General features: G+C 39.0%; 2 protein-coding genes across 5 annotated transcripts in view; both read right to left on the bottom strand.

Moving 5' to 3' along the window:
* Positions 1 to 1,157: 1,157 nt before the first annotated feature.
* Positions 1,158 to 23,450, bottom strand: part of SAMD13 (sterile alpha motif domain containing 13) — a 51,287-nt gene continuing 28,994 nt past the window's right edge. For all 4 annotated transcript variants that reach the window (XM_079140092.1, XM_079140089.1, XM_079140090.1 and 1 more), the window contains 2 exons: positions 17,179 to 17,290; positions 1,158 to 2,325 (listed from right to left, as the gene is read on the bottom strand). In XM_079140092.1, the coding sequence (XP_078996218.1) occupies positions 2,182 to 2,325; positions 17,179 to 17,286 (252 nt within the window). In that variant the 5' untranslated portion in view covers positions 17,287 to 17,290 and the 3' untranslated portion in view covers positions 1,158 to 2,181. The remainder of the gene's footprint in view (positions 2,326 to 17,178; positions 17,291 to 23,450) is intronic.
* LOC306655467 (dnaJ homolog subfamily B member 6-like) lies at positions 5,549 to 7,381 on the bottom strand. The gene has a single exon (XM_079129948.1). The coding sequence runs from the start codon at positions 7,186 to 7,188 to the stop codon at positions 6,550 to 6,552; it is 639 nt and encodes a 212-aa protein (XP_078986074.1). The 5' UTR covers positions 7,189 to 7,381; the 3' UTR covers positions 5,549 to 6,549.

Below are 23,450 nucleotides of genomic sequence, written 5' to 3'. Positions count from 1 at the left end.
CATTTACACAAAGAGAAGATGATATCTTATTTACATTAGCTAGTGGGGACAAGGGAAGGAATGTCTATCACTTACAGCCAAACCTATTGCAAACTAATATAAAGGTATCAGGTAGATGCACAGAAGCAGGGTTTAGATATTCTTCCTGTTCACCTTTTGAGTTAGAGGCAGGTCAAACATCATCATCATTTTACTGTGGGAAACTCCTTTATAAGAGTATGAATTAAGTTCTTTATTCCAGCCTCCTTCTCCTTGTCTTCCTACTTGGTCTCCACAAGTTGCTGCTCTCATCTTTTGTGTCTGTCACTTCTCATAGCACTTAACTTGTACTCTGCCTTTTGTGTTTGCTGCCTTGGGTAGACTATGGGAATTTGGGGATAGATACTGTCTTTTTTGTAACCACTTTCCCCATTTATAGCTTGAAACAAAGCATTTCTTTTTATTAAATTTTTTTTTAGTTATGGATAGATATAATACCTTTATTTTATTTATTCATTTTTATGTGGTGCTGAAGATCGAACCCAGTGCCTCATGCATGCCAGGCAAGCACTCTATCACTGAGCCACAACCCCAGCCCAAAATAAAATATTTCTTAAGTTTCAGACACTCCATAAATATCCTAATTGAAATAATTTGGAGTGCCTTTTTGAACCCCACTCACTATCTATACCAATTCCTGTGTCTTTTTATTCTTACCTTCAGATTTTTGGTTCTTTGGAGGAATTATTTCTACAGGGCATTCAATTATGATGCTCTAAAATAGGAACTCTTGAGGAGGAAGAAGAGGGAAACCCACAGAGTCCATCAATTCTCTGTAAAGATTTATATGTGGGAATACGAACTTCTGCCTGGAGAGACGCTCCATCGCTTTTATCAGAATTAAAGAAAAAAAAGTCATGACTCTGGAAGGCAAATTAAAAAAAATTCTTTGGCTAAAATTATAGCTAAAATTGATTATTGGGGGTGGGTAAGAGAAGGAATGAGATCTACTTGGATGATTCAGTTTATAAAGAAGATAAATTCACTTATAGATCTATATATTTTCTATAGTTAGGCATTTTTAAGGCTTAATTTTCTTTCTATGGTTTTGAAAAGACCTTAATCTTTAAGCCCCAAAGAAGTAACCAAACAGAAGAAATCAAAAGATACACTAGAAATAAACTGAAGCAATGCTTTATTGTAACCACAAAGCACCAATTCAACAAGGCATTGACACACAGGGATTGGACAATGTCTCTTTGAACAGAGATGTAGCAAGCCCACTTTTTCAATTTTTTAGGACAAGTACTCAACCAGGAATCAAACAAAGAATTGGACAATTAAAAAAATATTACGGTGTCATGAAGGAATATATATATATATATAAAAATATTCTGTACTAATAACAAGAATTTTTATGTATAACTCTTGGCAATTTTTTTCCAGAAACAAATTATTATAAATACTAACCATAAAGTAAAAAAAAAAAAAAAATGCTTTCTTCAGAAACAAAGAACCAATATAAGCAAATCTATGCAGAAAATACCATTACCCCATGACAGTTAGCTGGATATCCCCACTATACAACAGAGTTTCTCTATTCAGAGCTGTGACTCTGTTCCAAAAGGGGCCAAGATACTCCTCACTTCAAACATCGCACGCAGAAAATCCCAGTGAAACCTTAATAAGGTCAAGTGGAGGACCCTCTATAAAAAGGGTTTTGGCAAATCCATCCAAGTAACACAAGCTCTGCGGAGCAGAGGAGTTCAAGGAAGACAGTGATACCTTTCTATTTTTTCCCCTCCCCAAGTACTCTTGGTTTTACTCTAAATCTGTAATCCAAAGATGCTTATTCCATTAAAATATTTTTTTAAGGATTTTTGGAAAAGCAATCCATGAAGAAATGGAGAAAATCCTTATGATTTTAAAGCCTTTGTGGGGAGGGGCATCTAACAGTGTCAAAGATCAATCTACTTGACAAACTGCACAAGGAAAACCATCTGTGTATGTCTTGTCCCTGCTCCTCCTGGCTGGATTCAGGCCAGCTGATGGATTGCCTAGTCTATCCAATAGGATAACGTGTCATTTGATTGAAATTCTTTACATATACACATGTATGTATTCTGTTTACAAAGTTTCATTACATGAAACCAAATTGTGTCACTGTGTATTTTTTGAGGTCTAAGACCCCAATTGACTGCACTATGAAGAGCTATTCTTCAAGTGCTTAGTCTGCAGAGGTTTTACGTGATACTCGTAGATTTTCAGAGCAGGCCCCAATTTTAACTGAAGTCCTGTCAGCACATCATTCCTTGTCATCAATAGCAGGGATTTTCCATCAATTTCCTACAATGGAAGCAGAGGGTAAAACCAATATGTTAAGTCCAAAAGCTCAAGGATAATGAAGAACAAAGGAAACCACAAAAAGTCAAACCAGTTGTCCCTAAGATAGCAACATTGCTTTTTTAGTAGTGCCAAATGGAAAAATCATAGGATCTTCTATTTTTATTTTTCATCCATCAGTTATATTTTAGGATTAAACACAATCCACAGCTGATTGTTTTCAAGATTACATAACAAATTTCACATCTTAAAAACTCATGGCAAATAAATGAAATACACACACACACAGTTCTTCATGGCAAGTTTACAGCATGTCCCCTTAAGGGCCACAGATGTTACTTCTGAAAGTTAAGAAAGGGTGGCATGGCATTTGAACTTTGACTTGCTTAGAGCCAAAGCTGTTTTTTTTTTTTTTTTTTTTTTTTTTTTTTTTTTTTTAATAAATGCTTTCTGCTCCTCTTGACACTGAGAATTAAGTATATATTATCTAAATGGTTCAATGGGGGTTAAAGTCTTGTCTCTCTCTGGGAATCTTGACAGTTGTAACAATGAGCATTAGTAGATGACATTCTCTAGGAGGTTGTTTCTACCCTTTAACAGAACCATTCTGTTCATGCCAAAATCACCCTCTCCATTCTGAGGGCTCCTACCACAGTCCCACTCAATAGATCCTCAAGACTCCAAATAAACTGTTCCTGACAGCCAAAAATTCCTTCCCTGTTCTGAGTCTGTTCCTCCCATCCTTTAGGCATATGGTTAGGTGCGCTCCACTCCAGTTATTCTGGAGACTATGAAGCTTTGGGGTGAAGTAAAAATAAAAATGGTCTTTTCACTAAAGAGACAAGGTCCTAACCACAGAAAGTGGTTTGAAAACTCTAGAAAGGAAATACTGAGAATGCTGACTGCCATCTTACATTTGTTATTGTTTATTATAGAAACCTTAAACTAAGGTTAAGAATCTAAGCTGGCTCTTAAGAGAGTTGGGGTCAAAAGATGAACTGGCTTTCCTTGGCATTTTTGTTTCTGATTTTACTCACATACTCCTGTACTTACCTGGACCATAGACAAGGGGACTATGCAACAGCACTACATGAAACTGTGACTCCCTTTTCACCAACCTCAGAGAAGCCACTCCTTTCAACTTTCTCATGTACCTTTTCAGGCAGTGAAGAAATGTGCTTTGGATGCTTGAGAGTATAGGAGTAACAGCTCCAGGTTAGGGGGCTGTAGGAAAACCCACTCTGTGACTTCAGGAAAGATCCCCCTTCCTCCTCTTTCTCCTCACTTGGTGATGTGGGACATGGGGTTTCTGACAGGTTTCCATGAGAGACTGCTCCTGAGCACACCCCTGAGCCACAAGTGACAGAACTGAATGCTGTTCTCCCTTGAATCATGCTCTATAGGACTGTGATCCTCATTTCACTTGCCAAACACCTAGAATGAACTAGAACCAAACAAGGAACTTCTAACTGGTCTATGGTGTTTTGAGTTTTGGAAACATTTTGTCAGCTACCAGCAGACAAAATGTCTTACCTTAATTCGTGAGAAACAACTATTCAACACTATACCACACAAAAAAGCAATTGCTTGCTATGGTAAGGGTAGAAAAGTTCTAAGGACACAGGAACTGATTCAAGACAAAGCTTTCTCTCTCTCTCTCTCTCTCTCTCTCTCTCTCTCTTCCCCCTCCATTAGTGTGAATCCTGTGAGAAGGAATTTACTTTCTTTTAGTTTCTCATTTTTTTGAGAAGTGATTTTGTTCCTTGGTGCCTTTTATTTGACTTCCCCTCCCCCTCCCCCTCCTCCTCCTCCTCCTCCTTCTCTCGCTCTCTCTTTCTCTCTCCCTCCTCCTCCTCCTCCTCCTTCTTTCTTCTTTCTCTTTCTCTCTCCCCCTCCCCCCTCCCCTTCTCCTCCTCTCTCCCTCTCACTCTCTCTCTCCATCTTATTCTCTTTTCCACATCTGGAAAAGCTTATTATTTCCTCTCTGGCCCTGGTGTTACTGGCAGAGGAGCTCTTGGTGGCTGAGCTGAAGACATGCTGAGTCCCAGGTTCCTGAGAAGCTGTGCTCTGCTCTGGGCTCTGATGAACATGGACATGGAGGAGCCCTTCTTGCTCTTCATCTTTTCTTTGCTGTTGTTTGCTTATAATAACACTTCTACATATTTTAAACAGGTTTCAGGGAAGAGGAAACTTCTTCACTTCTATGCAAGAAGAAAACTTCCTTTACTAACAAAGTGAATTTTTAAAAAAAAATGTTTGCTGATTTAAAAAAAGGTCCTTCACTACTCAGCATTTCTGTCAAAAACCAAGTATGTCTGTGAAAATTGCTAAAATTTGAATTTTACTGAACACAAAATGGAAAACCATGTTTTATGCTCCAACTTGATTATCCCTTTGTTCAGGGAACACACTGCAGTTCACCTCAAACCAGAGCTGGTAGAAGGAAGCTCCATCTGGAGATGCTTATTATAAAAAAGTTAAAATGTATATTGTTAATTCATCCATATGAAAAATCTTCCTTCTTAAACCATGACTATGCAGCTCAGATGAATGAGGGTGGAATAAAGCATAATGGAAATGTAAGCTTTCCAGTGGGCAAACCACAGTCTGAAGCCTGTCTCCACAACTTACTGTGTGGCCTGGTAAGGGCCTAACCTTCCCTGAGCCTCAGTTTCCTCACTCACAGAACGGAAATAAAACCCTGAATGACTCTGGTGATTAGAAATGATTGATGTAAACTGCCTAGCACAGTGCCAGTCACATAGGTGGATCTCAGCAAGTCCTAAGTAGAGATTTATGGGTTTTGAAAGAAATGAGATGTGTTCTGAATCCAAATCCATCAGTTGCTTCCTGTCTTCAAGTGTGGGCCCTTTGGCAGAGGGAAGCAGGCATATTCCTGTTCAAGTTCAGAAAATTTATTATGATTAAAATGCTCAAAAACTACACAAAATATTTATGTAATAAAGATTGTACTTATAGGAAAGTTCTTTAAGAAAGCTAATAATTTGTTATATAACTCCTAAAAGAGATGATTGCAAATGAAATCCAAATTTTGCTAATCATCATGGTGTACTGGATGAGCTTGGCACTGGAAATTGGAAACAGAGATTCTAGTGTAGACTCCATCAGTAACGTTCCATAAGGAACAATTCCTATGAAGTACAACCAACTCCGAGAGAGAGAGAGAGAGAGAGAGAGAGAGAGAGAGAGAGAGAGAGAGAGAGAGAGAGAGAGAGAGAGAGAGAGAATGAGAATCATTTGTTAGTTTCGGTGAAAGCTGTAACAGTGATTCTGTCAAGTGAAAGTAACATTCAAGTTCCTGTTAGGCCATAAAGTTTAAAACTTAAGTTCCTACAAATACTCATGCATTGAATTAAGGTTTAGAGTTTATAGGTTTAAATTTCCTATTAGGATGAGACCCTAGATTTAAAAATAAATGAGTAGAACCTTTATACATGTTATAGCTCAGTATATAGGAATGTGCTTTAGAGGTGCTTATTAGGTGGGACCTGGGGCCTGTTACTTAATTGCTCCATGCCTCATTTCCTTATCCATATGATGGGGGGAAAGTAGATACTGAATTTCACTGAGGAATGGATTTCTGAGATAATACATGAAGTAGAATTCCAGATATCAGGTGGGCACTCAACAAATGTTAGATAATAAAACTAAGAAAAAAAGCATATAAAAAGCTTAACCCACTTACTTTTCACTCTTTCTCTCTGCCAGAATTAATCTATCCTTAGATAACTCTTTGAATTGAGCCTGACTGTAATATGGTCCTCAAAAAATGCAAGGGAAGAAAGTTGAGGTGGGAAGAGAAGCAGCAAAGAGAAAGAGGATAGGAAGGAAAAGGAACAGCTGCCAAGAGAAAGGTGACTGGCCGACACCAAGGTAGAGGACAAAAAACGCTGAAGAAAAGCTGACAGGGTTTGTGAAGGAGTGCCCTGCAGCTGACTCAGAAGTCACATGTGTGGTAGTGGTTTCTACTGTCTCTGGTAGTGTAGGGAAAGAACCAGAAGTTTGGGCTGGAGTGCAACTGTGCTGCTTACTAGTTTTTTGTGTCAACATCTGACCTGTTACCTTCTTCCTCAGTGAAACGAGAGGTTTGGATTAACTGACCTCTGTCCATTCCAGTTCAGCACATGCTCAGATTTTAAGTCTATCTGTCTTTGATAAGCATCAAGGCACACCAGCCTCCCCATTACAGAACACAGTAGCAACTCCTTACCAATAAGGTGGGGGAATCCTGTGAAATAGTCTTTCTTTTTCCACTTCAGTCTCCCCCCTCACGTGTTCTAGAACTTTCTTTGTAACCACTCTCTTGCCATTCACTATCTGACTGCAAGTAGTAACCAATTTGAAGTTTCCCATTCCACTGCTTACAAAGGGTACAAATGTCTCAGAGGTAGGGAGACTTGATCTAAAGCCCACTGATCCAAAAGTAGAAAATCCTGTGTCCAATATGGGGATCACATCAAAGAAAGAGGAGCGAAATCTCCTGGCTCTATTCATGTGGCCAGGAGAAAAATCATCTGAGAAGTGGTGTTCAACTTCAGAGGCATTCTCAAAGACACGGCGTGGCCTCTCAAAGCATCGTTCTTCCTCCAGATGTTCTTTGAATCTGCTGTCTCTTTTGTTTTCCCTTTGGATGCAGTTCCCTCTGGACCTGTCATAGTCCTTGCGCTTCTTTGCATCCGACAAGACCTCATAGGCCTCTGCCACTTGTTTGAATTTCTCCTCAGCAGCCTCCTTGTCCTCCGGGTTCTTGTCTGGGTGTACCTTCAGAGCCAACTGGTGATAAGCCTTCTTGATATCAGAGGAGGAAGCATTTGAAGGTACCCCTAATACTTGGTAAAAATTCATGGTTCTTCAAATAGCCTTTCCCCACTGAGACCCTGAATTTATTTTCTGAAGAATTTCCATATAATTTTGAAAAGGAAGATGGCGGGCTATTCAAGTTTACACCTTTGGATCTTTTCACATTGTTCTTGGTATAAAGTCTTCTGAGGAGAAACACCTCTTGGGTGCAGGGATCCTCCGCATGCCCCACCCTCTCCCTTTGGCCTCCACAGCTCACCATAGTGGGTGACTATGAGATCAGAATTCCAAGCCAGCAATCTCATTGATGCAGTGCTACCCTACTTTCCTATTGGTGGGAAATTTGGGGTAGATAATACACATATTGGGGAGGCTCTATCTTATTTAAAAATAAACACACACACCCCACCCCAAAATGAGCACTGAGTGGCTTGTTAGCAGAGAGAAACTATTTGCTGGCACAGGGTGGGTGATAAAGGGGCTGTATTAGATTTTAAAAATCTTGTACACATTTCTGAGGAAAGAAAAAGAATAAATATCTATCAGTGAAGAACTGGGTCACAAGACTAATCTAGGTAGATATAAAAAAGGCTAGATTGAGGGACACAAAGACTTCATGTATATTAAGTAATGCTCTTTTGGTTGATCTGTTAAAATGTGCCTTTTTGAAATTTACCTCTGGACTTAAGAACTAAACTAAGTAGTAGCATCAAATGGTAAATGCTTTTGAAAAATGGCTTTAGAACCCCAGTGTAGCAGGGGCTGCTGGTTGCTCTTTATACAGGGCACACATTTCACACTTCCCAGATTTGTATCTTGGTGTGGGGCCTGTGACTAAGTTCTGGCCAATGAAATGTGGTGGTTTGAAGCATGCCTCTTGCAGGTCTGGCACATAAAACCACCTACACAGGCTCCTCCTTGTTCTTTTTCCTCACATCAACTGGTATTAATGCACAGATGATCTTGAAGGCTGCCAGTTAAGATGACAGAACCTCCAGTAGCTTGGGCCTTTGAGCTGTAGGGAAGCAGAACATTCCACTGACTACCTGGGATTATTTATAGGAACAAGAAATAAACTTCTGTTAGAGTTAAACCGTTATACATGTTTTTATCTACTTGGGACAACTTAGCCTACTCTAATACACCAACATTTCGACAGTTTCACCTTTACTTTTAGAACCTACTCCTATTATATCATCAAGAAGAGTCCCACCTTTGCAACACTGAACGTCCAACATCCTGTCCCATTGCTTCCATGAAATCCACCTTTTCATTTCAACTCCCCTGTCTCCAGGGTCATGAGTCCCTTCTTACTCTTTTTTATATCAGCCCCATGGTTCACCATGGGGGCCATTCTTCTACTACCCTCTAAACCTGTGAGGTGATTAACCTTCCACTGTGATTACAAATACCCGATCCAGGAAGAGTCCAGTAATCTAGTCCCTCTAAAACCTACATCTGGTGCAGCAAAACAAACAACCCCCCTCAAATCAGAGCAAATAAACATAAGAAACCATGATGAGAAAATACCATACATTTGCAGTATACTACTCTCTGCTGTCAGTGCAATATATCAACAGTTCTTTTATTTATCCTTTGTCATCTCCCTTTCCCATTTTACTTGGTGTCCATTCTTAATCCTTACTCTCTCCTCTAAGTCCTTATTAAACCCTTATCTATCCCTCATCACTCTGAGGGCAGTGCTTCATGTTTAGTAAAAACAAAACAAAACAACAAAATTAGAGGCTGTCAGGAACTCCCTTAATGTCCCTGAGGACAAGAAGCACGAGTGAAGGTCCTTCAGAGAAACAGAACTAAAAGGATACTGGTTAGATATAACCAAGATTCAAGCTGGGAAACAATGGTTGGTGGGAAGGGGTTGGGGCAATGGTATAAGTTCTGGGAAGAATCTGAAGGTCTGAGAAGCAGCATTGGTCTTAGTATCTGAGGGCAGGAGAAGATGTATGTCCATGGTCAAATGGAGTGAATTCTCCCTTCCTCCACCATTTTGCATATTGCTGCCCACCCACATTGATAAGAAAAGTCTTCTTTATTCAGTCTACTGATTCAAATGCTAATCGCCTCCATAAATACCCTTACAGACATACCCAGAAAAGCTTTCTGGGCATCACTTAGCCCAGTCAAGTTAATTCGTAAAAGTAACCATTATACAAGGGTAAGCTTAGATCTGTACACTTCTTCACCTATGCTCCCAACTGAGAGGAAGACACTGTTTTTATCAGTACTAATGCTTCATATTCTTTTTAAAAATAAAATATTTGAATATTTTATTGACCACATTGACCCATCATATATTATGCCTGGGATTACCTATAAAAAACTGTACAGCAGTAAAATGAATATAACATGAAATATGCCATGTTAACCATTTCTAAGTATGTAGAATTAATTAATTAACACAATGTTATAGTCATCACCACAGTCTTTTTTTAGTTTTTTCATTACCACAATTAGAAACCCTATACCCACTAATCAACACGTCTTCCTTTCCAACAGCTCTTGGTAACCTCTAATCTAGTTTGTGTCTCTAAGAATTTGCCTCTTAAATATTTCATGTAAGTGGAATTATATTGTCTGGCTTATTTCATATACATAATGTTTTCAAATTTCATCCTGTTATAGTATATATCAGAACTTCAAACCATTTAAGGTTGGAATTTATTCCATTTTAAGTACATGTCACATTTTGCTTACTTATTTGCTCCTGGACACCTTTGGTTATTGTAAATAATGCTGCAATGGCACAAATGCAAGTATTTGAGCCCTTCTTTTAAATTATTTTGGATGGAATTGCTGAGTCATACAGTTATTCTGTTTAAATTTTTGAAGAACTGCCAAACTGTTTTCCATAGTGGCAGCACCATTGTATAGTCCCACCAGCAATGTACAAAGGATCCGATTTCTCCATATTTTTGCTCCTCATTGCTCTTTTGATCTCATCCCTTTCCATAGCCTCAGGAGGTTTTGCTTCATTTAAGTGTCCTCAATTTTCTGTAATTTTAACCTGCCCAATTCTTTTGGCTACTTTCCTACATGTAAATAAGTCTGGATGTCTCTACTCTTGGAAAAGAGCTCTCACACCCACACGCCCCTGCCTCTCCTTCACTGGCCTGCATGCATCCAGCACTTTCTTAACTGGAAGGAATGGGTACTCCACACTCCTCCCACCAGCTTCTTGGAATTCCACTGCAAACTTCACCATCGCTTCCAGACCCCACTGTACTTGACATTTTTGAGATATTTTGATTATTTCATTTTTCTTGAAAGTGTCCCCTTCAGAGTTTTTTTTTTTTTTTTTTTTTTTTTTTTTTTTTGTGCTGGGGATCGAACCCAGGGCCTTGTGCATGTGAGGCAAGCACTCTACCAACTGAGTTATATCCCCAGCCCTGCTTCGGAGGTTTCTACACAACCTTTCATTACTAATTCTCTCCCCAGTTCCCTGAAAGTTCTTTTTCAGTTGCTTTTCTCTCCTAACAATTAAAACTGTGGCAGTCCTCAGGTGCTGTCCTAGGCCCATTTCCCGCACAAGTGCCTTTATCCTTTTCTCTCCTGTTCTGTATCTGACAATGACTCTCAAATCTCTGTTTCTAGGCCTCACTCTTCCCTCAGCTGTCTGCTAGATAGCCTCACTTAAATATCCTACAGACCCTCAAATTTAATGCCCCCAAGTTCTATCTTCCCTTCAAGAACTTACCTTCACAAATATTCTGGTTAACGTTACCACTTTACAACTACCTAATCTGGATACTCTGCCTCCTCCTTCTCCCACCGGTGGGACTGGGATCAGTCCTATAGCTACCATAGAGAATGAGATCTGACAACTTTTCACTATCCATTGGCAATGATCAACTAAATTGTTTAAACCTTCTTCCCCATACAGTCACACAATGTTTTGGTCAACATACTGCATACATGATTGTGTTCCCATAAGATTATATTTAGTTATACTGCCTACTGACCCTAGTGACCATAGCTATCTTACTTTGTGCAAGTACATTCTATCGTGTTTGCATAATGATGAGATTGGCTAATGATGAACTGTTCAGAACTTAGGCCACCATCAAGTGAAGCATGAACTGTACTTTCTAGCCTATTTTTCTCTTTCCAATCCCAATGGGATCATTCAGCATCTTTCCTGCCTTCGAGTTCCTTGTCCTCCAAACCACTTCATGAATCTTTAAAAAAAAACTAAGTCTCAGCACTGAACTCCCCATTTAATATCCTTCAGAGATTTCCTGAACCTTCTTTGGTAGTCTTGTGTAAGGCAATCCAAACTCTCTGTTATTTGCACTGCTTACTTTTCAGTTCTACCCATGTCATTCTCTGTCCCATACCTACTAGTGCAACTTACTTGGAGTTCTCAAGATAAACCATGTTGTTTCATGTCTCTCCACCTTTGTATTTGGTTCTACCTCTGCTGGAATCTTCTGTGCTTCCAGCAGAGTTTGAATCTCCACATTCCCTGTTCATTATGCTATAAAAATATTTTAAGCTTTCAGTGGCCTTCAATTGTTAAGAAATATCAGGCATCGAAGCATCTTGAATATCTTCAGTACTGGCATTATTAAATGCTGATAAAATAATTAAAGTTATTTCCAATGTGTGAGGTTTTAATTGGTCTAATTCAGAGCTAGATATATCATGAAGCTAATGAAGCTTGGGTTTAACTTTAATAATCTTGAATTTGAAATTTTATAATTTATTTTTCGAATTAATTACAGGGCTCTTATAATTATGTAAACTTGAGGCCCTATAAAACTTGGATTTTTCCCTGATCTAATTAGAAATATCCATTTAGAATCACTACAGTTGAATTCAATCTGGGCATGACCTAGGACATGATGCTCAGTGTTGTTCTGATTGGCTTGCCACTTAACTACTCTATTTTGAGGTGTTTAGTATTACTTGGCAATTTGTAGCAATAAGAAATTTTATTTCTCTTTATTAAGTCAGTGACTTCAGAAATTTATCTAAAGTTAGCAACAAGCCAGCTGTAAGGAAACCCCAATCTTAGTGTTTCACATGAACAACCTAAACAATCATTTGGGCATTACAGAGTAAAATACTATTCTTACTCATGAGGGTTGAGGAAAGTGAGGGTTCCATAGGGTTAAATTAATTTGTCTGTTCTGTGAGTTGTATATTGAGTTGTATATTATTTTGTTACGATATTTTGAGAATAAAATGATCTTGGAGACACATATTGTTCTAGAAATAGGATCATTGATGTCACTCACTGCTAAGTACAAGATATTCAACAATCTGAACTATGTAACAGTGACTGAATGACAGATCTCTATCTTCCATCTTCACATATATGCTGAGTATGTGAGTCAAATGGAAAGAAGCATAGAAATAAATTGACGCTACAGCAGGGAGAATTGTTTTTGTGACTTGAAATTAGGTTCAATTTAAGTGGTGATTATACTAGAAAGCCACAATTCCTCATCTGGTAACTAAAAGCACTGTCACTGAAGATGGCTTCATGCCAGAGAAATTTGCTCATTTAGCTTTCAAAAAACTGACAAAGTAAGTCTTATCCTAAATGTTCTCTCTGAAGAAGTTGGAGATGCTTTTAGATGAGATTAGTCAAAAAGGTCTTTCCAAAACTTTTAGGAAAGTAGAATTCCTGAGGTACCCTTATTTGCTAAAAACTAGATGACCCACACCCATGGGAAAGTGACATATTTTTATTATCTATTCACAAAACTCTACTGTGTCTCAAGTGGGTTATGTGTCTAATGCTGTGATTTGGAGCAGGCTTCTGAGGGCCAGTTCCAAGATTACACCTTTGACTCTTAAAGCAGAAGCTTGAGCAATGTTCTGTCTGTTTAACTCAACATTTACTTTATAAACAATTGGGTTGTAGAAAGGTAAACTCCTCAGGCAACTGGAAGAAAATAAATCATGAATCATGACTTGCCTTCATGACCTTTACTATAGCCTGAAAAATCTGTTTGCCAGAAGACACTTAGGAAAACAGCTACTGTGCCACAATGTCCATGAGAAAGAGATGGTACTGACAATACTGTTATCACTGGCTTCTCCAGGAAGGGCTCCTTCAGCCTCCTGCTGTTATGGGCCAGTGAACCCCTTGGGCACTATGTTAGTGAGTAACGCAGGCCAGAGTCCCCACATGGTGAACAACTGCAGCCCTGATAACACAAGACACATGCTAACCCAAGAGGGAGCAAAAAGAGGACTAGCCAGAACAGTAATATAGCTTAACACACATATATTATTGACACTGGGTCATTGGTGGTGAGTTGAGCAGGCACTTAAGACTTCCCTCTTGATAGTTCTTTTGACTTGTAACTGCTGTGCACACATAAGGTTCAAACAAAGTTTGCCAGAAAATTTGATGGAGATAATTGTGCCAGAGAAGAAAAATTAATAGACATAATTGTGATGTGGTAGCTGGATGCCTGGACAGGGAAAAGGAAGTTAGAGAAAGATCACCAGCTTAACCTATCTGCCAACCCATACCATAGGAACTAGGGACATCATTCTTGTCCTTCAGACAAATCTTGCTCAATAGCCTTGAATCTTCCAAAGGGACACACTGTTAGAAAGCCATATCTGACTGTGGTTGTTACAGCAACATAGTATCCAATAATGTACTGTGAAGACAGATTCTCTCCTAAAGGTCAGTTCACTTAATGGTGGACATGTTTGACATCAATGTTAGTATCTTGGTTAGTACGGGCTGCTACATCAAGATAGCACAGACTGAGTGGCATACACAACAGAAATTTATTCAGTTCTGGAGGCTGGAAGTCTAAGATCAGGGTTATGAGCATGGTTGGGGTCTTGGTGATGGCTCTCTTCCTGGCTTGCAGATGGCCTGTCGCCTTTTTATTGTATCTTCATATGGTGAAAAGACAGAGAACAAGCTCTTTGGTTTTTCTCAGAAAAGCACTATTCCTATCATGGTGCTTTATCTTCATGACCTCATCAAAACCTTATTACCTCCCAAATGCCCCACCTCCTCATACCATCACATTGGGGGTTAGGTTGACCACATAATGAGTTTTGGGGTACACAAAAATTAATTCCATAAGAATCTGCCATGAAACAATAAGCTCCCCATATCACTGGCAACTGTACTGCCCTGTTTGGACCTACTTTTTTCAAATGTGGCTTAGTGGCTGCCCTCTATCCCTGTTTCATTTGGGTCAAATGGCTAGGCAAAGCCTTCCCTGAGGTGACTGTAGGATATGGCTATTCTTTTGGTTTCCCAGCTGCTGTAACCTAGAAATGTGCCTGGAAGGGTCATGAGTTTAGGCAGGAGATAGCCTGCAGTCTTCCTGTCAGGATGTATTTGGTGAGTCCATTGCCAGGAAGACCCTCCTTTCCCTCTGTTTCCTTTAATGGGAAGAGGGAAAGCAGTGAACATTTCAGGGCAAAAGAAAGATATGGAATGCTTCCAGAGAATAATCCAAGACTCTTCACCCATTCTACTACCCTTCCATGAGAATGAAGGAACTTGAGCTTCTGGACTATGCATGCTTGCAAAACCTATATTCTGGAAATTCATTTTTCAGGCTCCTGAGTTGGTAACCTCAACCAGGAGAAAGGTGATGCCCATTTCCCCCTTGAAGGATTCTGAATGAAATATTCCCTTTCATGTCTCAGTGTACCTGATGCCAGAATGAGGTCATCCTTGGGAGAAAGGGCATGTTTCTGGGCCAAGTTCAGAGCTAGCCAGTTCCATTTCTGAGGTCATGCACAGAATCTGCAAGGACCAGAGAGCACACTGTCTTCCAGTCTGGGATGCCTGAGCAAAATCCCCATCTGAAAAGGCTTTCAGGCATCTGGGAATCTGACCAAGAGACCTTTTAGCTAAATATTTTTTGTTGTTGTTGCTAACCTTTTACAATATTATTTAAATTTAATTTTAGAGGAGAGGTATTCAACTGCAATGACATAACAGATATCATACCATTAAACAACAAAATAAAATATGTTAAAGCCAATCAACTTTCACTTTTTAACCTGAATTGCAATTTTCACCAGAATTTCATTATAAAAATTTTCAAACATAAAGAAAAATTGTCATCATTTTATGTTGAACACCTATATCCCTACAACCTAGATTCTACAATTTATATTTTCTGTACTTATCTTTTAATACATCTATCCATGTAGTCATCCCTCTATTTTACTGTTAATCCATATTTTTATGCTTTTTGAGGAAAATTGTATACATCAGTATATTCCCCATTTTCATACCATGGGTTATTATTTTTATAATTTTTTTCCTTTTAAGGTAAATATATATGCTGTGTAATACAGATATGAATCAATCACATATGCCAGTGTACATGCAGTGATCGAAGCTTATTCCTGTAATACAGATCCTTATCAAGATACAGAATCACCATCACCCAGAAGTTCCCTCATAGCCCTTCCCAGTCATCCTCCACTCCACCTATCTAGAGATAAGCACTAATTTTTTTCAACTATTGTTTTCCTGTTCTGAAACTGAATCTAAATGAACCCACTTAGCATGAACTCAGCTGTGTAACACTTCTTTCAATGTAATATTTTTGAAATTCACCCAAACTGCTGGATGTATCAGTAATTTGTTCCTTTTTATTACTGGGTAGTATTCCATTGTATGAATATACCACAGTTCGTACATTCATTTTTCTAATCTTGCAATATTTGAGAATTATGAAAAACGCTGCTAAGAAAAATTTTGAACAACCCTTTTTATAGATGTATGTTTTCATTTCCCTTGGGTAAATATCCAGGAGTGGAATTGTGAGGTCATGGGGCAGACGTATGACTGTTTATTTTACACCCCCACCAACAACGTAGGAGAGTTCTGGTTGCTACACATCCTCATGAACATTTGGCGCTATCAGTCTTCCTAATTTTAGTTTTTCTGGTGGGTGTAAAGTAATTTAAACTTCTATTTTGTCAAATTTCCAAACTAGCAAAAAAATACATATGTAGAAGGATCAGGTTTGAAGGCAACACTAGTTAAAGAGATTGAGGTGTATGATATTAGAAAAGTTACTTTGTCTAAACTCAGGCCATACAACAAATAGCTTGAGAGAATGAGCAATGCTAACAGGATGCAAAAGAAGCAGCCAGACATATCCTTCAGTGTGTAATTCTCCCAAGTATAATACTACAAAAGTAGTTACTGCCTAGAAAACTGCAGCCATCATTGGTAGAGAAATGGGAATTGTGTTTCCTTTGAGCTGGTGTGGGTGCACCAATTTACTTCTTCATGGTCAAACATCCAGGAGGACCATCCCTGTAGAGCTGGTTCAATGCACAAAGTGGAGTCATGCATCACCCAGACTATTCTAAGAGATGCCTGTTCCTCCCTCCCTCTTTCCAATACCAACCCTAGGTCTAAAAGAAAGGAATTAACATTTCTGAGCATCCACAATGTGCCAGGATCTCTTAGGCAATTTGCATATCTTGTCCTTTCAACCTCACAACATCCCTATATAGTTAAGTAGTGACAGTCTTGTGTTATAGATGTGAAACAAAGACTCAGAGAGCTACAGTGACTGGCCTGGGTCACACACACACAGAAGAACCAGAGTTGACTAAATCCTGCACTATTTGACTATACCTTGTTAAGTACATGGAAAACAAATTACAGGGAGCTAAATAGTTCAGTGGGTATTGAGGCCAGCAGTAGAAGTGCTGCATGTCTCTTGGTCAGATGTCTCCCTCCCCTCTCTCTCTCTTCTATTTTCTGCTTTCTAGTGTTTGGAAAGTAGGGCTGATTCCCTCTACCTGAGCATGATCGGTCTTTCAGAAGATGCAGATGCAACAAGTAACACTTTAGCCCTCCTCTCTGCAGCTGCAACAAGTCTCAGCATTGGGTTTTCCTCTGAAGGAAAGGAGTCATTAGCCTGCCACTTTCATCCTCCCTCCCCCTCGGTTTCTTAGAGCCTCACTGTCCCTTCACTGCTCCTTGGTCTCTTCTTGTCACTCCCTCTTTCCAGTGTGGGGACGGGAGGTAACTGTTGATCCAGAGTGAGTTACCTGTTCCTGAAAAGCACTAGCTTGCTCCTCAAATCCTGCTGTTCGGAAATAATTGACGACATCCATCACAGCCCAGTCAGCAGGATCAGGTGGTCTTCCGTTTTCCATGGAACTGCAGAACACAAACCCAGACAGTTGTCAGGGCACTGGCTGCATACAAGTAGGTTCAGGCTCACTGATTTGCCTCCCAGTGATGGACTGGGTCAACTCATTGGAACCCTGGCCCTCCCTACTCTCATACAGACCCCAGTCCCCACCTTACACCCTCCAGAAGGGCTGTGCTCATTTTTTCATTTTTTGGTATCAGATGATCATTATTCTTATTGACTCAGTCATTGCTTTTGTAATAAACTATTTGACTTTTAATAAAAATTTTTCCTCACATACTTTTTTTTTAATCAAAGACATTGAGAATGGTCCAATGACTTTTAGTGACCTGTAGCTGGATATTCATTCTGTACTTCACAGTACAAATATTCACTTTACAGTGGGACTCCAACATTCCTCTCTTCCCATCTCTTGCTACCTTCCTTCTCCCCATCCCTGCACATCCAGGGATAAAGCTATATGGGCCACACTCATTCATAGACCCAGCCTTCTCACATTCTGACACAGTCACTTTAATGCTGCCTCTCCTGTTTCTACCTGACAAATTCTTCCCATTCCTACCAGTTCAAAGGCCACCTCTTCTCTATTTTCTGGCACCACCAGGCATATTTTAGTTACAATCTCCTTTAAGTTCTAGCACTCCATTCAAACTACCATTGTAGCACCTTCCACACTGGATTATATTTTCTGCTTATTGGACAGTCCTTCCTACTAGAGTGGACCTGTGGCTAGAGATACACATTTGAGACTGGGTCACTTCTCATTTTATTATTCCTAGTGTCAAGCATGAACTTAAGAACTCAATCAGTATTGTTCAAATGAATAAACAGGTGACAGTCAAACATTTGTGAGAGGTTCCATGGTAACCCTTCTCACTGGATTCAGAGAGGAGGGATGGAAGTAAAATAAAGAACAGCAATGAACTGTAGTTGCTGTGACTCTGCCTCATTTCTATGTTTCAGGAGTATCTATCTGCATAATAATCACATTGTCTTCTCAATCACATTGTTCGTCTGCTTAAAATTCTTCCAAGGCTTTCCATTGCTCTTAGGATAAATTCCAAACAGTGTAAGTGGGCTTAGGAAGTGATTCAGGACAATGACAATCCTGCCCCCCACTCCACTTCTCCAGTTAGAAACACATTAGCAAGCTAAACCCACACAGTGCTTATTCTTACAAACCTTACAGTCCTTGGAGGTGGCTACTGATCAATAACCATACAGGTAAATGTACAGCTGCAAGTTGGGCAAAATGCTAGTAAGGACAGCTGTGCTGTTTTATGACAGGCTTTCCAATGGAAGTTTCCTTTGGTAAGGCACAAAAGGCAGCTAGAAGTTAACTGTATGAAGTCAGGTGAAGATCATTCCAGGCTCTGCAGCAGGAATATATACAGCCAAGGCAAACATACAGGTCTTAGAAGCCACACTGAGGCTTAGGAATTTTTGCTATGAGCAATGGGAAGTTGTCGAATGGCCTCACGGAAAGGGGGTGACCTGACCAGATTTATATTTTGAAAAAAGAAGGTATTGGAGAAGAGCCAGAGAGGAACAAAAGGTACAGTTGAGAAGAGAACTCTGTTGCATTCATCCAGGTCAGAGATCATGGTGACCCAGAATAGAGTGGTGGCTATAGAAACAGAGATGAGAATGTGGATTTAAAAGCTATTTAATGAATAAGACTGGCATAACACAGTGGTGGACAAGACATAGAGAAGGAAGGGGATGGAAGTGTTGTGGAACTGAATGAGAGGTGGTACCTTCACCAAAGCGGCATCCCTAGGTTTGGTTGGACATACTGAACCTGGAGTTCAAAACAAAGGAGTGAGCTGGAGGTACTCATTTGGGAGACAGGCATTTAGATGGTGATTGAAACATTAAGAATGAGAAGAAAACTAGGTTTAGAATTAAATTGAATGAAGTTCAACAGTTAGTGAAAGTTGAAAATATTCATGTTACCTTTAATAGATATGAAATTACCCAGACTCAGGGGATGAATTTCTAAAGATCTTCAAACATCTAAAAGTTAAGGGTCTAGCTATCTCATTCCCAGCTAATTGCTTTGGTCATGGCAAGAAGCTGAAATAATTGATTAAAAAAATTTAAACCAACTTCTGCTCTTGTTAAAGAAGAGGGAGCCACTGATCAATAGCACATGTGATTGCTCACTTCTCAACAGCATTTATTTCTAAAACATTTAGAGCCAATGCTTACTAGTTGGAACTGTTTTCCTTTTTGATTTAGAGACTATGTACCCATGCACCCATATGTGTGTACATACACTACTTCCTAGCATTTAATAGGCAACATACACTGGGAAAAAAAAACTACTTTCACCCTAATGTTGTCAAACATTAATTATGTATTTTTAAAATCAATGCTAAATGTTTTCTTTTTAAGTATCCATGTGCTGGATTTTTCTGTCATTCTAAGAACATTAGTAATCATAAGCTGACACCAGGGACCCTCTTCAAGGTATCATTTTATTTTTCTGTCTTGTTTAAGGTGAATTTGAAGAAATGTCTGGGCAGAAGTTCTTTGTTCTAGCAATTCTTTTAAGTTTTCTAATCAGCTCATTTCTAGCAGTGAGCAGAGTCTGACTGGACACACTTTCAAGTGACTAAAAAATATCTGAATTCACTCTTCCTATGGATGACTTCAGTTAGCCACCTTTCCTCATAAAGAATAGTTATCAATTGTAATAAGAAAGTATGATACATTATTATTTTAGGATGGAAGGCTTTCCTGATTCTTATTCTGTTTCAACATTATCACTTTAGTAATTCTGAAATATCATCAGTACCAACAATACCACAGATAATAAGGACTTTATAAAACTGCTGACCATGAAGAAAAGGAGTGACATGAAACTGAGAACTCTCACACCGTTGTAAGGTGAGGGAATTCACCCAGAAGAAATAAGGACTGGAAACCAATGGATACATTTCATGATTGTTCTATGTAAGTTTAAGCCTGATGGCCACCAAATCACAATACTTTAGAAAAAAATGACATTAGATGACTCATTTCCTGAGAAGAAAATCCTATCTATCTTCTCTGTAGCTCAGCAACACCTAGCACAAGTCTGACTGGTACATAGTTTATATATAGCAGAGATACTGTTACATCAAATGGACTAACAACCAGAAAGCACTTACAGTCTATGAAATGCTCTTCAGAAAAGTTCAGAAAGGGTAAGAAACTCACCCAAAGTGCATAACAGATAAAGCCAGGGTTGGATTCTGGAAATGCTTGGTTCCAACCTATCCTTTTCCCAATTTACTCCTTCAATGATTCAACAGCTATTTACTGAATGCCTACAGTCTTCTCAGTACTGTGGGAGATGCAGGATTACAAGGACCAAGAATGAATAGTTCCTGCCCTCAAGGAGCTGGCAATCTAGGGAAGGAAGGCAGGTGGAAACAGCTGACGCTAAGAAATACTAGAATTGAGGGGTGAATAAAGTGCTACTGAAGACACATGCAAAGGAGGGCATGTTATTTTTGTCTGAATTGAACACTTGAAGATTCTCTATGACAATTTAAAAGGACATCTATGGCTCCAAACACACCGAACTGGGACTGAGAGTTTGCAGAGGCACGCACACTCAGGTGCACATCACAGCTTCTACGTTGCTGATGATAAAGCAGGATGGATGATTTTGTTGAGCCTTTCCAGGGGTTTTAGTGATGGTTTTAAGGAACTTGAGATGATTCAAGGTAGTATGAAGGTAGTGGTGAGGTGGAGGTTGGGGATAGCCAGAGCCAAGGCCAAAAAATATCTGGCACTGCAACATTTTGGAGGTTAGATTAAATTGACATTTATTCCTTCAGGGAAGGCAAGGTCTCTCCTCAAGGACTGAATATTTATGGCCAAATTGAGACTCTTAACTTTATTCCCTTATAAGTGGTCCATTCTCTCCACATCTGTACTTACAATGTATGCATATTAGACTTCAGAAGGAATTTAAATGTTACTTTTTAAAACACCTCCCAGTTGGTGGCTCCATTGTGGCTGCTAATTTTGCACTGATGAAATGAGAAGGCAGATAGGAAAGTTCCATGTCATTGGGTATTTATTATTTATTATCATCAAAGCAAAGTGTTTCTTAGAAAATAATATATGCTAAGATAATAAATACTGAGTATTTTCCAGGCATTGAAATCTACGAAATATACATTTTGCTGCATTATAAAAAAAATTAGCAAGAAATGAAGGGCATAATTTGTCTTCAATTCCCTCTCTTAATCAAATAAATGTTTCCATTTAACCCAGTCACCTTTTAGCCCTTGTGCATATGGTTATGTACGTCATGTGCTGACAAAATTCAATCATGTGTGAATAATTCACACTAGGAAGTGATTATCCTTTAATTAAACAATCACCTCACTTTGTGAGAGAGAGCTACAGAGACACGATCATGGGGACAGAAATGCCATAAATAACCATTTGGCAGATATAATACAGATTAATCGAAGGCTTTTTCACATGGGCACATCATAATTTTAAGTGCTGGCAGCAAATGCCTCCATTTCCCTTTACATGACGATAGGTGGGAAATAGCTGAAATGTTCTCTAAATCTAGCACATGTGTGTTTTATGGTGCTTATGATATTATAGAGTCTGAAAGTTAGGCTAAAAGGGTACTCTAGATAAACAGAATCCATATGTGATTTTACAACTCTATTATACTGATTCACTGCATTTCTGTTTCAAAGTTCAGAGAAAAAAAGGATATTTTAACACTGGTTAACATATCATGGTGATATTTTTGGCACATTACTCAGTTTTACAAAGCTAATTTTGAATGTTACTTATTTTTACACTTAAAATGCACTCTAATTCTGTACAGCCTTAATCCTTCTAGATTATTTTAAAATTAAATTACCCTGCTCCTTGCCCATGTCTTAAAACAGCCTTTGGCTAAAAGCAATTTAATTCTGATTCTAATGAATCAATTTATCGATCCCTTTGCCTATAACATATCCGAGAATGAAGCAACTAAATGAGCTTCGTTTTCTCCTCTATTCTGTTTTTCCTTCCCCTTCGTGCTAACAAGCAGGGATCTGGCTAAAAGGCAGAAAGCGAAAGGACGAGTCAAAGGTTCCTGACAGGACATTTTTCATTTAAAAATACTCAGGTAAATAAGAGTTGACTGCACTGGCTGCAGCATACCCAAATGATGAAAGCACTGGAAAAGCAAAGAACTCATCAAGTCCTCTGCATCTTTTAAATTCTTTAGCTTAGCTTTTGAATCAGAGACTTGATTCAAAAGTAGCTTTCTAATTTGTACTAAAACCCAACTGGCAATAGCCTAGACTTGCCCATGTCCATGGCTTTGCTTATGTCACTCCAATCCTTTCTGTTCAACTTTGAGGGCTTACAGTCCTACTCATTTTTAAAGGTACCAGTTAAATGTTCCCTTCCGAATATTTGCAATGAATATTTTACTCCAAACATTGATTGATAAATTTTAACCTGTTACTATGAGCTAGGTCCTTAGCATTGTAAATGCACAGTATAGTGAGGAGGATAATCTCAAATCAGTTGTGACCTGAAGAGAGTCATGTTTGTTCTCTGCCTTATTCCAAAATTAGTTAAGCAACAGAGTGAATAGATGATGGATGGAAGGTAACATGGCAATGTGAGTTAGGCCATGCTAGGTGTGTGGACCAGAGGCTTTGGAGCTCTGAATTAGCCCCAACACCAGAAGCAGGAGCTGGGGACAAGAGAGGAATCTTCCTGCACCATTTCTTTTCTCTTTGATAGGTATCTTCCTTGGCTGCTGACTTTTCTCTCAAGTATTCTGTCCTTGGATACCTCTCCCCAGTACCTTATCCCACCTTTCTTTTTGAAAATAAGGATGGTTCCTATGAACAGCATTTTTTTCTTACCTGTTAACTTCTAGTACAAATAAAATCCTCAACTAATATAAATAAAGACACTCCTTTAAAGAGTACTCAATGAATTCCTGGTTTTAACTTATGACTGGGTAAAATTCATGCCAAATACAAACATATCCTAATTATTAACGTTTAAAAAAGTGGCCTAGACACTGCCAAAAGAACTCTCCCTTTCTGCCCTGAGCCACAGCACAGTGGTCTCTACTCCAAAGGACTTAGGTATAGGTTTGTCACTTAGACAAACTTGGTTTTCCTTCTATAAGGA

This window comes from Sciurus vulgaris, assembly GCF_902686455.1.
Source record: "Sciurus vulgaris genome assembly, chromosome: 1".
NCBI classification, from domain to species: domain Eukaryota; kingdom Metazoa; phylum Chordata; class Mammalia; order Rodentia; family Sciuridae; genus Sciurus; species Sciurus vulgaris.
This window is presented reverse-complemented; position numbering and strand designations above follow the sequence as displayed.